A 20,772-nucleotide genomic window follows, 5' to 3' on the forward strand; every position below is an offset into this window, starting at 1 on the left:
TTTGATAACCTGGGTGGCTTATCTCTTGACATTGCAGGGATGCTTTTGTACGTCTTTGAACCGAGCGTCAGAGACACGCCGGTGAGGAACCGACATGCTCGTGCTCGTTCCGGGGCCCAGGCCGAGTGCCGGGTGGGGGGTGGGGGGTGGGAGAGTCACGGTCGAGTACCCCCAACGCTGGGGGCCTTTGTCCCGCGCGCCCCCGCCCGCCCTCCCGCCGGGCTCGCAGCGCTCGCCCCCGCCGCCCCGCGCCCCTTTGTCCCGGGAACACGCCGCAGCTCCGCGAGAGCGCCGCCTCGGCTTTCTTTTTCCCCCCGATCCCCGGTATAGCCTTCGCCCGCACGGGGCCGCTCTGCTCCCCGTGCGCCGCCGCCCCGCGCCCGCCGGGTGCCCGGCGCGAGCGGGAGTGCGCGCCGGAAGTGACGCGCGGCGCCCCGGCGCCCCGCCTTTTCCGCCGCGCGCCCCGCCCAGGCCCGTCTCTCGGCCGCGCGCCCCTCCCCCTCGGCGGCGCTCTCTTTTCTGTCAGCCGCTGTCCCCCCTCTCTCTCTCTTCCCCGTCTTGGGCCCCCGCGTCGCCGCCGGTGGCTTTCTCCCCTCGCACCTGAGCGCACGCACGCCCCTGGCCCGGGCCGCGGGCCCCGCGTCCTCTCTTCCTCCCCCCCCTCTTTCCCTTCGGGCCCTGAAGGGCTCTGCCGGGTCGCGGGCGCCTGGCGGCTGCGTCACCGCCGCCCCCCTAGACAAGATGGACACCGCCGAGGAAGGTGAGGGCGGCGGCGCCCGCGCCCTTGCAGCGGCGCCCGCGCTCGGGTCGGGTCGGGTCGGGCCGGGTCGGGCCGGGCAGGGCCGAGGCGCTCGCGGCGGCGCTCTCCTTCCCCGTCCACCCCCCCAGCAGCCGGGGGGTCGGTTTGCTCGCCGGGCCGGGCCGGGCCGGGCCGGGGCGGGCGCGCGCGAGTCCAGCGGGTCCTTCCCCACCTCCGTCCCCACCCACGCCGCGGGCTCGGGTCGGAAGGTGACCCTCTGCGCGCCCCCCGCCGGTTCCCTCGGGCGACGACTCCGCCGAGGAGGCTGGGGCCCTGGAGTGCCCGGAGTTGGGGTGTCCGGGACATGGGGGTGTCCGGGACGTGGGGCGTCCGAGACGTGGCCCGGGGAGCGGGGGAAGCGGGCGCCGGGAAGTGGGGTGTGCCCGAGACCCTAGGGTGCCCGAGATGTGGGGGTTGACGGGGACCCCTCCGGAGGACGGCGGTCAGCCGAGGAGGAGGGGGCGGCGGTGCGAAGGCCGGGGGAGGGGGCGTTTTCCACTCCCCTCCCCCACTCTCCCCTCCACCCCCCACCCCCCACCCTCCCTCTGTGTTCGAGTCTGTGTGCTGATTGTCCTGTAGGCCGCCGCGAAACTTCTTTGTTGACTTTGAAACTTCGCGGAACACCCCGCGGTCCGGGGTGACTGCCCAGTGGACTGAACTGGCCTGACCCCCCACCCCACCCCCGTTGGAAAACCTTGCCCTCTGCTTACCTTTACCCCGAAGTGCGTTGACCTGAGCCCGGGAGCGCAGGGGTCCGAGAGACGAGTGGGGGGACAGAGGCTACTGTTTACGTTCCTTCTTTTAAAAAAACTTGACACCGGCAAGCGAGCATTGTTTGTTTGGTTTGTGAACGTGTGTTCTGGATGTGGTTGTTGGGAGGAATAAGCAGATAACACGAGGCGAAAATGAGAATAGGAGGCAGATGCTTAGCTGATGGGTGTTTTAAAGCGGTTTCATGGTTTTAGAGTCGCTGGTTTATTAGTGAGTCTGTAGAGGAAGTTATTGATCATATACTTACCGGTGTGGATACTTACACTTCGGATATGTTGTTGTTAGAATGAGCGTCTTCTTCTGCCTAATGGTTTATTTTGGCGACTTTAAATGGCAATTGAACCAAGCACTATATTGAAGTCATTAGAGTAATAAAAAGTTTTATGTTAATGTGATGAGTTAAAACTTGATTTTTTAAAAGTCTTGATAAAAGCGTATGGTTTACAAAACATGCTCAGGAGCGCCCACTTTAGTTCCGACTGCCCGGGGAGGGTGGTGGTGGTGGATGTGCGTGTTAACCATTTAGGCTTATTTTAATAGCTTGTTTGAGGCTCACACAGGCAGTAGGAGACAGTTGACCCTGTTCTCATTGCTCGTCGCTGCCAGTTCATTAGGCTACAGTGTGGTTACTATGTGCAGTGAGTGAGACTAGTTGCCATTGGAGACCACTTTTGGAAAGACAGACAGTAAAATGAAACTGTTGAAGATTCAGTCACACAGGTTGATCTTGTAAGTGTCCATCTCTGTAGGTTTCGCATCCTTTTAGTGAATATTTAGTGTTTGTCTTTTTGTATTGTTGGCCTTTTAAGAAAGAGTTTTCTCTCTGTTCGTCTGTTTCAGTTTCCTGCACTACCATGACAGGCTTTGATTCAGATTTTTTGTTTTCTTGTTTTTAATAAGATTTATTTTGTTTTATGTATACGAGTGTTTTGTTCGCATGTATTGATGGTTGTATGCTGCCATGTAGGTGCTGGGATTCAAACTCCGGTCCTCTGCAAGAACAAGTGCTCATAACTGCTGAGCTATCTCTCTTGCTCCTTTTAAGTTTTAATGAATAAATCTAGTAAGCCATGAGTATATTACTTGCTTTGTACTGGCATATTATATGAAATCCAAATTCTTTTCACCTGAGCACTTGGTGCTTGCAGAGACAGATGGTATGACCACAGTTATTAGTAACTCAGGGATTGAGAAACTAAGAGTGTCTGGTGTCATGAGGGAAATGGTACTTCTAGTGTTTAAGGATATACCTTTTTTAAAATAGCGGGATAAGATATAAATGATTTTTAAAATCGGTTTGGATATTGTTCTCAAAGTAACTAGTAGTTACCAAGGAATCGCTCTGTGATTCTCCTTACTAAACACTTTATATTGCATATCAATCTGTTAACATGTTTAGGAAGGCTGCAACCTGCCATTGTACAGGTGAAGAAGGAACTAAAGTTTAGTTTGGCTGAGTAATTTTCCCAGGTTCACTCAGGTTGAAAATGGCAGGAGAAAGAGTCACACTCATGTCAGACCCCAAACTTAGTTATTTATAAGTGAACATTAAGTGACTTGTTTTTGTCATTTCCTTTCTAGGATGAATCGTTGTTGTAAATTAACAAGAACTATCTATATTTTCAACTGTTCTATGTAACTACTATTTGTGAAAGTGAATTTGGGTATTTTATTTACTTATTTGTATGTATGTGTCGGTCAGAGGACAGCCAATAGGAGTCAGTTTTCTCCTTCTACCAAGTGGGTTCCAGGAGTTGAACATCAGGTCACTTTACCTGATGAGCCATCTCTCCAGGATGTGAAAGTGAAATTAAGAGTTCTAATGTCCGGGGCTGGAGAGATAGCTCAGTGGTTAAGAGCACTGGCTGCTCTCCCAGAGGTTCTGAGTTCAATTCCCAGCACCCACATGGTGGCCCACAGCCATCTGTAGTGAAATCTGATGCCATCTTCTGGTGTGCAGTATGCATAATAAATAAATCTTTTTTTTTTTTTTTTTTTTTTTTTTGGTTTTTCGAGACAGGGTTTCTCTGTGTAGCTTTGCGCCTTTCCTGGAGCTCACTTGGTAGCCCAGGCTGGCCTCGAACTCACAGAGATCCGCCTGGCTCTGCCTCCCGAGTGCTGGGATTAAAGGCGTGCGCCACCAACGCCCGGCTTAAATAAATCTTTAAAAAGAAAAAAAAGAGTTCTAATGTCCATGTTTGTAAAGTTTTGAATTGGAAGTCTTTTTGAAATTTTCACAATTTAAATTTGACTTGAAATAACACTGGGAGGGAGGGATAGTTTCATGATAAATATTGTAAAGTGAAGGTGACAAAAAGCTTGTAAACAACTCTTCTACCTGCTTAGTTACTGCAGGATAGTTCTTTTACAAAAGGTTTATTTTTGTGCGTATGAGTGTTTTGAGTGTATGCATGTATGTATGTGCGCCATGTGCATGCTGTGCCATGGAGGCCAGAGAGAGCACTGGATGGAACTGGTGTTAGGAATGGCTGTAAGCTTCCTTGTAGGTACTGAGAGCTGAACCTAGGTCCTCTGCCAGAACAGCCAAGTACTCTTTACTCTTTATTTGTCCGGTTCCTGTACATTATTTCCTAAATTAAAGAAATGCATTTTTTTAATTACAAAGGAAACAAGCATTTGTTATTGTTGTTGTTGTTTTCTTGGTGTGTGTGTGTGTGTGTGTGTGTGTGTGTGTGTGTGTGTGTGTGTGTAGGTAGGTAGGTAGGTGTGCCCGTTTCATGGTGTAATTATGGAGGTCAGGAGACGGTTTGTGGGAGCTGGTTCTCTACTTTCAGTCTCTACTTCAACCTTGTGAGTCTTGTGTACCACACTCAGGTTGTTAGCTTTAGTAACAAGCACCTTTACCTGCTGAGCCAACCCCATGACTTCACAAATTGATATTGTAAGTATCCATTAATAAGAGTGCATACTGTATGAATGGAGAGAGAGTTCAGCTTTAAGAGTGCCTACTATAGGGCTGGAGAGATGACTCAATAGTTAAGGTCACTAGCTGCTCTTCCAGAGGACCTGAGATCTAGTCCCAGCACCCACATGTCAGCTCACAACTGTTTGTAACTTCAGTTCCGGGAATCCTTTGCTCTCTTCTACCTCCAAGGGCACCAGGTATGCATGTGCTGCACAGACATAGATGCAGGCCAAGTACCTATACACATTAAGAAAAAAAATTCAAGTGCATTCATTTTTGTTCTTTCATATTCTTCTGGAAGACCCTAGTTTACTTCCCAGCATCCATGTCAGATGTCTCACAACTGCCTTTAATGCCAGTTTCAAGGGATCCAACATACTCTCCCCTCTGTGTACCAACACACATAGCTGACATACAGATACACACACACACATACACGTAAAGAAAAGAATAAATAAAGTCTTTTTAAAGAATCTGTTAGTACTATCTCTTATTTAAAAAAAATACTTATTTTCTTAAAATATTCTATGAAAAATGATTATTAGTAAATTAATCACAGAAACTGAATGTTACTCTTAAAAATAGCATGTTGCGCCGGGCGGTGGTGGCGCACGCCTTTAATCCCAGCACTCGGGAGGCAGAGCCAGGTGGATCTCTGTGAGTTCAAGGCCAGCCTGGACTACCAAGGGAGTCCCAGGAAAGGCGCAAAGCTACACAGAGAAACCCTGTCTCGAAAAAAAAAAAAAAAAAATAGCATGTTGCATTCTTCTGATAGACCATCTACAATACTGTAATGCTTGGAATGTTTGTATTTACAGTAAAGCATTTATTTTATAATTTCTTCCTGTTCATAGTAAATAATTACCAAAGTTTAAAGATTGCTAAAGTGCTAAATGTATTGAATTATATTTTTGTCAAACCAGCAGCAACTTTGTAACTCATTCTTGTATTTGGTAGATGACTCATTAGCTGTATATAGATTGCGTGAGTACAGGTGTGTTATGTAAACTACTGGCATCACTTCTTTCAGCTTCAGAGCTAGAGTAGAACTTAGGCATCTAGCCTCTTTGTTTTATAAAGGTCAGGAGTCCAATCTTGCAATGCACTGAGATGTTTCAATTTCAGAAAAGAAATTCTATACTGTGCTCAAAGATAATTTTTTTCCTTATAGGAAAAGTGCTACAGTGTTGGACTAGATATTGTAATCAAGAACTCATGTCTGAAGCTCTCAACAAAAATATTAAGTATTTTGCTATAGTAGAATGCTAATATTTCAACCCAGTGATACACAAAGCAGTGTCTTTTGTTTCCATTTTGCTAAATAGCTATTAGCAGACATAACAAAATTTTATTAATATTTTTGTGGGATACTAAAAGTCCTATTTTGCATTTTATGATGGAAAATATAATTTTTTGTATGTATTTATTTAGGGTCTCTTCTCTATAGTCCTAGCTGTCCTAGGAATCACAATGTAGAACAGATTGGCCTCAAACTCAGAGATCCACCTGCCTCTGTGTCCCAAATGCTGGCTGGGATCATTGGCATTCACCACCATGTCTGGTCCTGGAAAATACTCATTTTTAAAAGTATGAATCTAAACTGTATTGTGACTAATCACATTGTTTAACATTATGGCAAAAACTTGGAGTCGTTTAAATTTAGGAGAAAAGCATTAAAAAGATGGGCAGATGTCAGAGTCAGACAAGTAGTTTCCTCTTTTAAACATTTTAGAAATTAGTCTTTAACTGTTTCCAGACAGGCCTGCTTTATCCTGACCACAGACCTGTGAACCAAACATGCCTGCATTTATCTGGCATATTTATTGAATATGTCTTTCAATCTAGACAGTTGGTGTGCTTGACTTAGGAAGGAAACAGAGAAAATTCTTTTTTCATAGAGCTTAAAATCTAGTTAATGTGGTAGGTGAGGAAGGGGAAACAAATTGCACATGGAGTAAACTGTGGCATGCCTAAATAGAAGGCGTCATGTGTTGTGCAGAGTAGCAGGTATGAGGGCAGTTTGACAGCAGAAGATGGAACAGAGAACATAGGAGGATTGTCCCTGTACATGCTCCGTGGGTAGAGCAGGAATAGCCTCTATGGTACAAGCATGCTAGGAATGTCAGGAAACCACTAGGAAGGCGTCTCTATGAGCTTGGGGAGAGTAACTACATCAGGAAGACATTTGGGGGTGGTTGTCTAGAAGTTCAGAGGGGCCACCAGTGTGGGACTTTCTGTAGTCTTGCTAGGAGGTAGGGCCTCTAGAACAGTTCCTTGTAGCTAGAGCAGAGGTGACATACAAATTTTCTTGCCACTTTGTCACTGGTTTCTTTCCCTGTGTAGACTTGTTGGCTACTAGGCGCTAATGCCAAATTTCTGGGAGCTAGAATATGACCAGCTCATTTTTATACAAGAAGCAGGGTGGTAGTGGGAAAGGTAATGAAAAAAAAAAAAATCAAAGGAAAACTGACTGGCATTGTCTTTTCTTCAGCTGGCCATACATTCCAAAAGATGCCTGCTGCATGGCTGAACTGGAGTATTTAGGATTGGAATGCTGTGGTGAATGCTGTGCTATCCAGAGGCCGTTTTTGAGTTACCGTTCCCCTTTTCTTCTGTAAGGACATGAAGATAATTCATTTTTAGTGTAATGAAGAATGAGGTCTTAAAAAGGAATAAGAAATCAGTCATCAAGGGAAACTTCTTGTGAATGTCCATTGTATTTTAGTGGGCCATGGAAGTTAAGATAGTAGGAATGGAATGTATGTAAAGCAGATCAGTATAAACACATAAGAACTTAATAGTTGAGATGCTCTAGGGAGTAGGAGTTAAAAGGAAATGATTTCCAGAGTAGTTTTATTAGCCAACAATGGGAAAAGTTGGGGTTTGGTAATTGTTTTAATTTCCAAGGACTGCCATGACAGTGTTATAAGCTATGTGTTAACTGAGTACAGTTCTTTTGGACAGAAGCTTTGGATCTGAGGAGTTAAGGATGTCTTCTTCCTGTGTGTGTTAATGAGGGTTCCAGCTACACAGATCTGTGTTTCAGTCTCTTACCAGAACAGTCCTACGGCGTAGGTCCTACACTAACAACTGCACTGTGATGTAACCACCTCTTCAAATAGAGTCATGTCTGGGGAGTTTTTCTGCAGGAGAGATGGCACAGGCACGCTCAGTTCTTGAAGGCTCAGAAGTCAGTGAAGCACTTTCTTTACTGTGTTTCCAGCAGAGTTTCTCAGTGTAGCCCTGGCTGTCCTGAAACTTTCTCTTGTAGCCCAGGCTGGCCTCAAACTCACAGAGATACTGCCTCTGCCTCCCGAGTGCTGGGATTAAAAGCATGTACCACCACTGCCTAGCCACATTTCCTCTACTTTTATTTATTATTGCTTAACCTCAGTATTGCATCCTTTCTCATTTTTCTGAACTTCTTTTACTTCCACCTGATGATGTATTCTGTAAAGATGAAAATAGGTTGATAAAGTACAGTTTGCACCTAGTGAAATTTATCTTTTTGTTATGCCGTTCTGCTGGAACATGCTTGAGATGGGAGATTTGGAGATACCATGCCTTTAAAAATTTTGTCTGTATTTAACTCACTCTGTAGCCCAGGCTGGCCTCGAACTCACAGAGATCCGCCTGCCTCTGTCTCCCGAGTGCTGGGATTAAAGACGTGCGCCACCACTGCCCGGCTTGTATTTAACTGAATATTGAACACCTACTGTGTTCTTTGAACCTTTGCTAACTAGGTAAATAAGTTTCATTTCTTCCTTCCTCAGACATTGCATAGTGCCTAGAGGCATTGTATTGAGTGGAACATTTTCAAGGTTGTCACACTTGGTCTGTTTCAGGAATGCCCCTATGGGCTAATGTGTGTGATGGCGGTGCTGTTTGGGAGGGTGGGTCCTCACTGGAGAGAAGTGGATTGTGGGGCACTGGGCCTGGAGGGTCATCCTTTGGGTCTGAGATGTAACAAGTCTTACTGCAGGCTGTCACAGAGAGCCCTACTGGCTATATTTCCCTGCCACTTTGAGATCACTGTTCTCTTTAAACAGTGAGGCAGGATTAGGCTCCCTCCATTTCTTCTGTCAGGCATTCTGGAGAGAAGTAGTCCAAAGGATGCTGGTACAGAGAGATGGCTCTCAGTTTACTCAGAACACTTTATACTCTTCATGGTTCGTCTGTCTGTTTTGAGACTGAGTCCTTATTTGTCCCTGAACTTCCTGCGTCTCCTAGGCTGGCTTCATACCTGGAGTCCCGTGTCAGTGTCTGACATGCTGGAGACAGAACTAGCTTTCTTTGCACTCTTAAAATTGAGAAACCCAAGCATTTATGTTTCTGTGGGTTGTATATATAGATACTTACCCTATTAGAAAGGAAAATCAGTCTTGTAACACTTTGTTTTATGTTTATTCTGTGTTTGCACTCAAGGCTTGAGTATGGAGATCAGAGGACAGTTTAGAGGAGTTGGTTATTCACTTCTACCATATGGGGTCCTGGTGTAACTCAGGAGTCAAGCTTGGTGGCAAATGCCTCTGCCTGCTGAGCTGTCTCACTAGCCTTGATAAATAACCTTTAAAAGTTAGGTGTGTTTAAAGGTAACGATGAAGCTGGAGAGAAGGCTCAGCAGTTAGGAGCACGTACTGCTTTGGCAGAGGACCCAGGTTCAATTCCCAGCACCCACACACTGCCTCACAACTTCCTGTAACTCCAATTGCAAGGAATCTAATGCCCCTTCTTACCTCCTAAGGTACCAGGCATGGAGGTGATACACACACACACACACACACACACACACACACACACACACACACACACACATAAAATAAATAAAATTTAAAAGTAATAAAATCAGTGCATGCTAACAAAAATGACTTCATGATAAATATATTTCCCCAAGGTGGAAATCTTGATTATGAAGTCTAGTATTATTTCACATCTTTAAAGATGTCTTATGTGTGGATTATTAGAAGACAGATATTCACTTGGCATTTGCATTCACTGTTTACATGTTTTAGTAAATGAAAACTTGGGATTGAAAAGGAAGGAGTATTTTCAGATAGTTTTGTGTTTGTTACTATGTCAAAACTTAACAAGTGATAATATATCTGAAAATGTCACTTTTTAAATTAAACTATTTAAACCAGCTGTTAAAATGTTTAATGTTTGGCCTAGCATTGGAGAGATGGATTAGTGATTAAAAGTACTTGTTCTTGCAGAGGGCCCCCGTTCATTTCTCAGCACACACATGGTGATGCACAACAATCCATAACTCCAATTCCAGGGAATCTGACTCCTTCTAGCTCTGAAGGTACCAGACATACATGCAGAAAAACACCCATAAACATAAAGTTAGTAAATCTGTTTTTTTTCTTTTCTTAAGAATCTGTTGGTCTAATGATATGGGATGCTTCCATATGTTGTAAAATGTACATGGGCAGTTGATTTTTGACAAAAGTGCAAAAGCAATTCCATAAAGAAAGTATAGGTTTTTTTTTTTTTTTTAAGTAAACTGTGCTGGAAAAACTGAATATCCACAGGAAAATGAACTTGGAGCCATGGCCTTTTTAGTAAACCAAGGTTAATTCAGAATGTTAGACCCAATTGAGAAGCCCAAAACTAACTGTAGGAGTGTTTGTGTGTGTGTGTGTGTGTGTGTGTGTGTGTGTGTGTGTGTGTGTGTGTGTGTGTTCGGTCTTGGGCTAGGTTGAAACTTCTGGAAGCTTGATTTCCCAAAGAAGGATGCTGGATGTAGGTTTTTACAAAGGTACTGAATAACCATTTAATTCAGGCAGTTCTTTTCCTAAGTATATACCCAGTAGTATTCAAAGTAGGTCTTTACGCAAAAGGTGGATCTTACGGGCAGCTTTAATCATGATAGGCAAACAGTGGAAATAAGAGTGTTATCATTTCATAGATAAATGTGTCCTGTGTATGAATGGGCATTATTCACTAGTGCTTAGAAACAAGGGACACCTGGAATGGACTTCATGAACATTATGCTAAGTGAAGAAAACCAGTGGCAGAAGACCATATCTTACATGATTCAGTTTGTATGGAATATCTATTGTAGACAAATCTCTATAGAGAGAAGTAGATTGGTGGTTGCTTGAAGTGGGGAGGCCTGATAGAACTGCTGTTAGTTACAAGGTTTCTTCTTGGGGTGATGGTTTTCTAAAAGTAGTGATCATGATGTAGAAATGTAAATAACTCAACTGTTGATTTGTACACTTTTCCATTGAACTTGATGATAGATAAAGAATACTATACTTTAAAAAGTTAAATTCTATTTCTGACATTCTAAATAGGGTGGCTAAAGTGATCTGATGAAATGACCAAACCAAATGTTCCCTTTGTGCCTGTGACAGGTCTGAAGTGGGTCAGGTCTTCATCAGTAGGGCTATGGGAAAGTGATCACTAAACCACTGACAGCGTAGCAGGAGTAAGAAAGCACCCTTCCTCTTAAATGCTCGTCAGCACCCTTTACTGACAAAACTGAACTGAAAAAAGAAAGAGGTGGTGGAGGAGCTTAAGTGTTGGAGAGGCATCTTGATGCTGAGAGTAGCTATTGCTTCTGCTGCTGAATCTTTCCCCCCAAGCTGCTGGCAGAATCCCCACCTAACCTCTGTTAACTGGTTGGAGCCCTGTACCTGGAAAGTAGTTGTCTCTGCCAGTTGTTAGGACCAGAATTGTACAAAAGTTTGTTTCTTTCCTTCATCCTGCTTTCCGAAGTGCTCCTTCTAGACAGAATCTTAACACAATTTTAGTCTTTTTTTTTTTTTTTTTTTTTTTTTTTTTTTTTTTCCGGTTTTTCGAGACAGGGTTTCTCTGTGTAGCTTTGCGCCTTTCCTGGAGCTCACTTGGTAGCCCAGGCTGGCCTCGAACTCACAGAGATCCGCCTGGCTCTGCCTCCCGAGTGCTGGGATTAAAGGCGTGCGCCACCAACGCCCGGCAACACAATTTTAGTCTTGAAGGAGGCCAGAAAATGTAGTTTTCAGGCTTCCAAGAATAACAGTAAAGGTTATTGGTTTGTAATGATAGTAATCTGGAAAGGTAATACATACATGGGGAATCAGGATTTTAATGTTTATTACTGTATGTGAGGTGTATGTATGTGAATGTGGAGTCACATTTGTAGACTAATTTATTGCCCTCCAACTTTATGTGGCTTTGGGGATTGGATTCAACCGGTCATGCTTATGCTTCAAATACAAATGCCCTTACCAGCTTGCAGGCCCAGGGATTGGAATTTTCAACTTCTTCCCAAATTCACATAAAAAAAATAGATAAGATTCTCATGGACAAAGAATTTGGAGATCAGAGCAGGGGTTGAGACAGGATGTCATAGGCTTAGGTTGACCTTGAAGTTTCTATGGGGTTGAGGATGATTGTGGACTGTTACCTCCACTTGCCAAATGCTAGGAGCACTTAAAGTTTTAAAAGAACTATATTCCATATGGTAAAAGCATACAATTTAGCTATGTACCTCCTTTTGCATATGTAGGCTAGCTAAAGACATCCAGAGTAATATTTTTCAATCATATGTTTTTAATATTTGCCTATTATGATTGAAGCTACTAATTGTAAACATTTTACTGATAGATAAGAAAAACTTATTTCCTCCAGATGAAACTGTTTGAATCATGTTGCTGCTGTATACTCAGGATAGGGTGTGATCAGAGTGGCAGTGTGCCTTTGTAGTCTGCTCCAAACCAGTGAGGAATGAGATAGTTCCAGTATAGGGCATTGAAGAGTAGTTTTTTAAGTCAAGGTCATCCAAACAGGAAAAGTGGGAAACTCCTGGAATCTAAGGAAACCCAAGGAGATAGGACTGCTAAGTGTGTATGGAGTATACAGGAAAGGAACATCAGGTAAAGACTAAGGGATTCTGAATAACAGTGGACTTCAGTGATAATGTATCAGTATTGGGTTATTAATTTTAAGAAGGCATAACAAATCCTAATAAGACATTAATAATAAGATATCATGTACTGAATTTTCTGCTATCTCTTCTCATAATTTTTCTAAGTCTGTTTTATAAAATAGTCTTATTAGTAATAACAGTAAATTTTGAAATTACCACATTTATCATCAACAGAAGAACTGAGACATCCTCAAATCATCCTACATAGAATAATTTTCAAAGAAAAAAACAGGTCTGGAGATGGCTCAGTAGGTAAAGTGCTTGCCATGTACATGTGAGGAGGAGCTGAGTCCAGATCCCCAGAACCCAAGTAAAGCTGGGCACAGTAGCATGTCTAATCTTATTGCTTCTGTGGCAAGACAGGATGTGAGATGGGAGAATACACAGCTAGCCTGGTGTATGCAACATCTCTCCATCTTGAACAAGGTAGATGGACCAATACCTGAGGTATTCCTCTGGCCACTATTTTTGCACACACATACATCTTTTATACTCTTGTTAAAACTCCAATAAAAAAGTGAAGCAAAGAATTCAGACATAATTCGCAGAGAATGAGAACCTGGTACAGTATTTGGAAATGTTCAGCTTGGCCGTAAGTCTTTTTGATTAGCTGCTGGTACTATATAGTTATTTTTAAATCTGCATTCATTAATGTTCAGTAATGTGTTTCACTATAGGAAAATATGCTTTACAAATAAAAGCATAATAAAATTGAAGGAATAGATGGCAAAGATACCATCTTAGTATTTTCTGTCAAATAGGAGTTAAAAGACGTGATGGGGCTGAAGAGATGGCTTAGTGGTTAAGAGTGCTGCTGCTCTTTCAGAGGACTAGGGTTTGGTTCCTAGAACCCACTTAGAGCAGTTCACAGTCACATGTTACTCCATCTCCAAGGGATACAATGCCCTCCTCTGGTCTGAGTACCTTTGCACGAATGTGCACACATGCACGAACACAAATAGATAAAAAGGGGTACAAAGTACTCAGGAGGTGGAGGAGGCAGGAGGATCAACAATTCAGAGTCTCAACTAAGTAGTGAATTTGAGGCCAACCTGGGTTGCATGATACTTTATCTCAAAACAATAGCAGCACTCCCCTGCTTTCCCCCAGAAGACACCTGAGATCGAGAAGCAGTTAATTTCTTAAGAGAGACCTTGAGAGTAATAAAACATCGGTTGGAGTTGTTTTTAGAAGTACTGTGACAGGGCAGTGAGATGACACGTAGGTGAAGGAAGGCACTTGCGGCCAGAGCTGGGGACCTGCACCCGATTCCTGGGTCCATAAGATGGACAGAGATGGCCTGTTGCAAGTCGTTCTCTGCCCTCCACACGGGAGGCCCGTGGCGCATGCACACATGCGTGCATACACAATAAATAGATTCTTGAAATGTCTCTTGAACCTTGAGTGGTTTTTGTTTCGTTTTTTTAATACCATGACAGAGGGATTGGAGTGGCTCAGTAATTAAGAGTACTTGTTCTTCCAGAGGACATGTATTTGGTTCTCAGCACCCACAGGATGCTTACAGTCATCCTTAACTTTGTTCCAGGGGATTAGACCCCTGTTCTGATTCCCGTGGCACCAGGCACACATGTGATGCACATACATACATGCAGGCAAAACATGCATAAACATAAAATAAATCTGAGAAAAAAAAACACCATGACAGTAGAAAATTAATTTTACTTTCTCCTAAGATCCAATTAAGGATGTGTATCAAACTCCACAATCAAAATTTTTGTTCTCTAGAGGGAGGGGAAACTGCAGTTGCGATGTGTTAAAAACAAACATTTTTTGTTTTCTTTTATCATGTCTCCATAGTATTAATGGGAATGTGATTGTTGAACACTCCTGGTGTGTTCATGTTTTTGTTCTTGTTCACATAGTTCACATAGCCAGTTATAAATTGAATATACACCTGAGGATAAATGGAGCTAGTGGAAAAGGCACTTACTTGGATTAAAGTGTATATTTTTAGCAATAAAGAATGATGGTTGCTTCCTTTCTCGCTGCCCGGCCATCTTGGCGGCTGGTCTTGGTTGGGGGCCGTCCCGCACCTAAGGCAGGAAGATGGTGGCCGCAAAGAAGATGAAAAAGTCTCTGGAGTCGATCAACTCTAGGCTCCAGCTTGTTATGAAAAGTGGAAAGTACATGCTGGGGTACAAACAGACTCTGAAGATGATCAGACAGGGCAAAGCGAAATTGGTTATCCTCGCCAACAACTGTCCAGCCTTGAGGAAATCTGAAATAGAATACTATGCCATGTTGGCTAAAACTGGTGTTCATCACTACAGTGGCAATAACATTGAATTGGGCACAGCATGTGGAAAATACTACAGAGTATGCACACTGGCTATCATTGACCCAGGTGATTCTGATATTATTAGAAGCATGCCAGAACAGACTGGTGAAAAGTAAACCAGGAAAGTTTTTCTTTAATAAAAGTTTACCAGAGCTCCTTTAAAAAAAAAAAAAAAAAAAAAGAATGATGGTTAACTCTTGCATTAGAAGTTTTATACAGAATTATTTAACTGGTAAAGAGTTCTTAATTGCCAGTGGGAAACAGTGATATTTTAGAATCCCTTTACTGTTTTTTTCCTACTTGAGGCCTTGCCTGTTATTGTTTTTAATACAATAAAAGTGACTTAAGGAAACAAATGGGTACGTACCGTTCAATTCATATCAGTGTCCCATGGTGAGGATTGGCCTAGAACTACTTGCTCTTTCTCTTGAGTAACTTGTGTCTAGGTCGAGTCACCCTGCATTGAGTGCTTTCTGCACTGTTTCTGCTGCCCACACATTAGTACCTGAGTTATCAGATCAACTGCGATGCTGTCACAACACTCGTGCAAAGATCTCTCACTTTGCTTAACCATTATTGATGCTTGTGAGTCTGTTACCATTTATTAGAATTGCCTACTTACTATTGTTATTTATCCTTTCCTGCTACGTGTGTGTGTGTGTGTGTGTGTGTGTGTGTGTGTGTGTGTGTGTGTGTGTGTTTCAGTGCACCTACGTTTATTTGTGCATGTAAGAAAGGCGTAGTATATGTAGGGTTTGACACTGTTCTTAGTTTCAAGCACTCACTGGTATTGGTTTCCTGTGGATAAGGAGAGAGTTTTGTTTGTGAATTTTGTTTACTCTACCTCCCTTCTCTCCCAATGCTCTGTTGACAAAATTGTTATATACTTTGTTATAGTTATTAAGGTCTTTTAAGTATTCTTGCTATTTAGATAGAGAAGTTTTTATTGTCAAATTTTAAATTCACTATTTTCTCCAGTAAATGTTTTGGTTTTTGCTTATTTAATTCAAAAATTTACACTGGATTCTTTATCTTCTATGTCCCTGAAAACGTGATCTTCAGTCTTTCAAATGTGTTTGTCACGGACTCATTTTTATGATGGTTGTGATGTTAACATCTATTGGTTATGGTTTTTCATTTAGGCTAGGGTTTTCCTTATGTTTGGTATGAGTGATTTTTCAGTTGTATTGTGGATATTTTTGCTTTTGTGGAGCCTCTGGTTCACATTAACATGTTTGGGGTTTTGTTTTAAACAGGTCGTTTTTTATGATGTGCAGGTAGAAGAGGCATGGCCTCATTACTACCAGCTGGAAGTGAAAGCCCCCTTATCCCCTTTGATGTTAGTAGTGGGTGCTTTGTTGTTGCTCTTTAGGATTTCTGGATCCCTGGCACGCCTTTCCTGATACCCACAGAGTGAGAAAAGTGGCTCCTTATTTGTAGAAATTATATTCACAATAAGCCTCTTCCTTCCTTCCTTCCTTCCTTCCTTCCTTCCTTCCTTCCTTCCTTCCTTCCTTCCTTCCTTCCTTCCTTCCTTCCTTTCTCTCTCTCTCTCTCTCTCTCTCTCTCTCTCTCTCTCTCTCTCTCACTCCGTCCCTCCCTCCCTCCCTCCCTCCCTCCCTCCCTTTCTTTTTCTTTTTTTTTTTTTTTAAATCATCTTGGTGGGTTGTATACTTGGTATGTTAGGAGGTTGATGTCTTGTGGGCTTTCATTGGCAGGGGGAGGGCTAGGATCACATCCTTTTCATGTGGCATTTGTTTTGGGTGCAGTGGTAAAAGTTGAATTAGATTGTTGACTTTTGGGAATTTTGTTGAGGCAAATAGTATTTAAGTTGTCTCCTTCCTTTGCTGGAACTATTGCCAGTACAGTGTATTGTTCATCATGCTAAAAAAAAAAAACAAGTCAGTAAGATAGAAAATTATTAATGTGGATTTTCCTATTTTCTTGTATGCATTAAGTTTTGTTACATACTAGAGCCCTCTTGTAGCCTCTGTCCTGTAAATTTTTAAATGACCACAAATATTATTTATATTAATTCGGCTTTTTATTGTTTCTATTAACAGTTAATAATTATGCATAGGATTTCTTTGCATTTCTTAGAGTGTAGTCTATTAGGGATGTATGAGTATTGATGGCTTTCTTTTTTTTTTTATTAAGATTTATCTATTTTTATTTTGGGTGTGTGTGTATGTGTGTATGCTTGTGTATAAATGTACACCCATTAGTGCCAGTACCCACAGAAGTGTCAGATGCCCTGGAACTGGAGTTAAGAGTTATGTGCTGTCTGATGTGTGTACTGGTAACCAAACCCACGTCCTTTACAAGAGTAGCAAATGCTATTAATGTCTGTGCTCTCTCTCCAGGCCTTGCTGTTTTGTCTGTCTGTCTGTCTTATTTAAACTGCATCTGTTTATTGTGTGTATCTGTGGGCATGGTTGTAGTGCACAGTGTATGTGGAGATCAAAGGGAGACTATGTGGTCTATTCTCTTTCACATTTACATGGGTACATCCAGCTTACATAGCAAGTACTTGAACTTGCTGAGCCATCTCACAGGCTCCATAATTGCTGTTTTAAAGTGTCTTCATTTCTTTTTTGTGGTTAGTCATGACATAGGCTTGGGTTTATTAATTTGTTTGTGCTTTCATTTAGGAGTTGCTTATTTCCCATTTTGATATAACTTTGTTTTATAATTATAAAAATGATTTCCATGGTTCTGAAACAAGATGAATGAGCAGTCTACAATGATCTTACTTTTTCTCCCATAAAATTGGTCTAAGTGTAGGAGGCCCTTAATAATTCTATGCATATTTGTTTGGAAAGGATCATTACCGTTATCTGACACTCCCCACCTTCTTCAAAGAGCCAATAAATGTATCAGAACAATTACTAATGAACAGTGGTTCTCAAACTTAAAAAAAAAAACAAAAACAAAAACGTGTTGTTCCCCCTCCCCCCACACACACTGCAGTGCATGTGCTGAGGTTAGAGGATGACTTTCAGTTGATTGTTGCCTTATCAACCTTATTAAAACAGGGTCTCATCTTGTTCCTGCTCTTGTGCTGTGTGCTCCAGGCTAGGTAGCTTTCAGGCAGTTCTCTTGTCTCCACCGCCCATCTTGCTATACAGGTGCTGGAATTGCAGGCGCAGGTGACTGCGTGCAGCTTTTTTCCTGAGTTCCAGAGGTCACATTCCATTTGTCAGACTTGTGTGAGTCATGCTTTTACCTGCTGAGCTACCTATCCCCTTGGCCCTGCCTGGTTCTCAAGCTTTTGAGGTTTTAACACAATGTTTACACTCTTAAAGACCTGAAAGAATAAAATGGAACCATTTTTAATTTTACTTAAATAGTATATTCACTATGGTAATATAATACCATTTTTCATTAAATCATATCTTCCAAATCCCCCAAACTGATGAGAAGAGTGGGTATTTTTTTATATTACAATTTTTGTTTTTTGAGATGGTCCCTTTATGTAGCCCTGGTTGTCCTGGAACTTGCTGTGTATGTGTATCAGGTTGTCCTCAAATGCAGAGATCTGTCTGCCTCTGCTTCCTGAGTGCTGAGATTAAAGGAGTGTGCCGCTATTCCTGGTTTATCTTTACAGTTGTCTTCAGTGTCTAGTTTAATAGAACAACAGTTGGATTTTTTTTTTTTGTTTGTTTGTTTGTTTTTCGAGACAGGGTTTCTCTGTGTAGCTTTGCGCCTTTTCCTGGAACTCACTTGGTAGCCCAGGCTGACCTCGAACTCACAGAGATCCGCCTGGCTCTGCCTCCCAAGTGCTGGGATTAAAGGCGTGCGCCACCACCGCCCGGCTAACAGTTGGATTTTTTAAAGAAATCTGTGATAGCATCCAATATCATGTGCCCTCTACAAACACCACTATAAGCTAGATGTGATGTTTTATGTCTATAATCCAAGCATTTGGAGGCTATCACAGGAGAGCACTGAGTTTAAAGTCAACCTGGGCTATGTAGTGAGATCCCATCTTAAAAGAAAAAAGAAAAGAAAGAAACCTGCAAATTGGCTCAGCAGTGAGTAAAAGAGACTCTTCAGGATTGCTAGAAGGTAGTTCTTACTTTCAGTCTCTGAGTAAGAAAGGGACTCTACAGAATTCCAAGGATCCAGCTTCTCTGCTACACATTAGCTCTGGCTTGAGTTGAAGTTGGTTGTCTGTGCATGGCATTATGTTGTTGGTTTGTTTCTGAGAAGGATGAGACCTTCTGAAAAATCACTGTCCTCTCCAGGTGTGTTGGGCCCCCTAAGGAGATCTCCCACCTCAGTCCTTCTTGCCCATAGATAGGCTCCTCCTGCACTGGAGCACTCTGAAGTTTACCGCCACCTTGGTCCCAGCACAGCTTTCTCAGCTCACAGAGTTGCGTTGCCTTGAACTAGTCATCCATGTCCATATGTTTTATCACTCACTCTTGTCCTTGTCTCTTGCTGACCACAGTGTACCAGTAAGGTGCATCCTTGCTCTTTCCCAAACCATACTTGGGAGCTGGCCAGTCACCATGTTCCTTCCTGGAGGGTAGGTGATGTGGCAATCCCCCTTCATGTGAGCCTGGGTTTGTTACTGCTTTTTTCTTTGCATCATGTTCCCATGGAGCATTCTCAAAGGAGAGCTGTTGATACAGGATCCATATGTGGTAATGACCCACCTGTATTAACTCACACCATCCTGCCCCCTTGGTTGATCTATAGTAATGAATGCCTGTGTCGTTACTCAGTGTGGTGGTGATGTGTAGGACCTTGGGCAGCATTCGTCTCCTGCCTGGATAGCTGATAATTTTAAAGCTAATCTGCACCCACAGCACTAGTGGCCCTGGTATGTGTAGATAACATAGTTCAGCTATAAGCACCCATAGCCTTGTCACCTTTGTGTGTTGGTTGCACTTTCTGCTGTGGCAGTGACTAACCTGGAACTGAGGTGATGGGGAATCTTGGTTCCTTTTCACAGAGGGGGCTTGCTAAACTACTGTCTCTCAAAGGAAGGCAGGGGCATGCATATTACTAACTCCCAGCAGGACAGAGCAGTGATAGCAACCTCATTGACCTCTACCACAGAGACTGAGCTGTGAGATAGCTCTTCTGTGGGCAGGGAAGTGTAGCTTTTCCATATTGGTGAAGAGACTTGTCTAGTTGCTTGGTAACCAGGGAGAGTCATGTAATAACCAAGTAAGTTTTCCTGAGTGTTTAGTGTCGCTTGGCTTGGACAAGCAGCATTTTGTTACTCAAGAATGAGCAGCCAGGAAGTCTATAATGATCCAAGTGGCCAGAACTGGTGTGCTGTGGTGCTCAGCTTGTGTGTCTTCTAATCCAAAGGGCAGCACAGGCCCTCTAAGTTCATTAGTGAAGCAGAGATCAGAGCTACAGCTCTTTTACATTGAGTGAGGAATTCCCTGTAGGAGAGGCAGTCAGAAGCAAACGGTATATCTTTGCTCCTTTGAACATTGACAGTTGCCCTTGGGATTCATTGGCACTTGGCTGTGAGGGATGCCCGAGAAGGCTAAGTAATAGCAATAGTGAAATTTCAGAGTGTGGTGTTGCAGAGGAGCTTTAGGGGAAATGAGCGAGAGAGCACAAACGATCTCCTGAGGTTTTCCTCCATGCCGTTTGCTAGCCACAGCGATGGGAGGGCAGGAGATGTGTGCGCTCCCCTTGGTGCTAGGGTAGGGAATGCTCTCCCTGTGCTGACTCTTCAGCCCTGGGCTCCTATAGCTTCTGCTTCCCCTTTCTCTAGTAGGAGTCGGTGAGGTTCTGAGGTACCTTCCTTGGGTCCTGATTGTGTGTGCGCACACTATGTGTGTGTGTGTCACCGGTTTCTAGTTTCCTTCTTTGTATGTGAGGCAAGGAAAGAGAATCTACTGTGCATTCCTCTGCTGCTACTGTCTTAAGTCCTCAGACATGGTTTTTTAGAAAAAAATTTTTTTAAAAAAATGATTTTTCCTTTAATGTGTATGAGTATTTATCTGCATGTGCTATGCACATGCAGTGCCTGCAGAGGCCAGAAGAGGGCGTTAGGTCCTGAAACTGGAGTTGTAGACAGTTGTGAGCCA

General features: G+C 43.0%; 1 protein-coding gene and 1 pseudogene across 5 annotated transcripts in view; both read left to right on the plus strand.

Moving 5' to 3' along the window:
• The first annotated feature begins 393 nt into the window (after positions 1-393).
• Marchf6 (membrane associated ring-CH-type finger 6) overlaps positions 394-20,772 on the plus strand; it is a 67,930-nt gene continuing 47,551 nt past the window's right edge. The window contains exon 1 of one of the 4 annotated variants that reach the window (XM_076551684.1): positions 394-760. In XM_076551684.1, coding sequence (XP_076407799.1) covers positions 742-760 — 19 coding nt within the window. In that variant the 5' untranslated portion in view covers positions 394-741. Of the gene's footprint in view, positions 761-835; positions 1,009-6,985; positions 7,111-20,772 lie in introns of those variants that run through there. The other 3 variants (XM_076551682.1, XM_076551681.1, XM_076551683.1) reach the window with 3 other exon arrangements.
• On the plus strand, positions 14,393-18,364 carry LOC102906720 (large ribosomal subunit protein eL30 pseudogene; annotated as a pseudogene). Its single transcript, XR_013044671.1, has one exon. The product of XR_013044671.1 is annotated as a large ribosomal subunit protein eL30 pseudogene (transcript).

This window comes from Peromyscus maniculatus, chromosome 15 (assembly GCF_049852395.1).
Source record: "Peromyscus maniculatus bairdii isolate BWxNUB_F1_BW_parent chromosome 15, HU_Pman_BW_mat_3.1, whole genome shotgun sequence".
Lineage (NCBI taxonomy): Eukaryota > Metazoa > Chordata > Mammalia > Rodentia > Cricetidae > Peromyscus > Peromyscus maniculatus.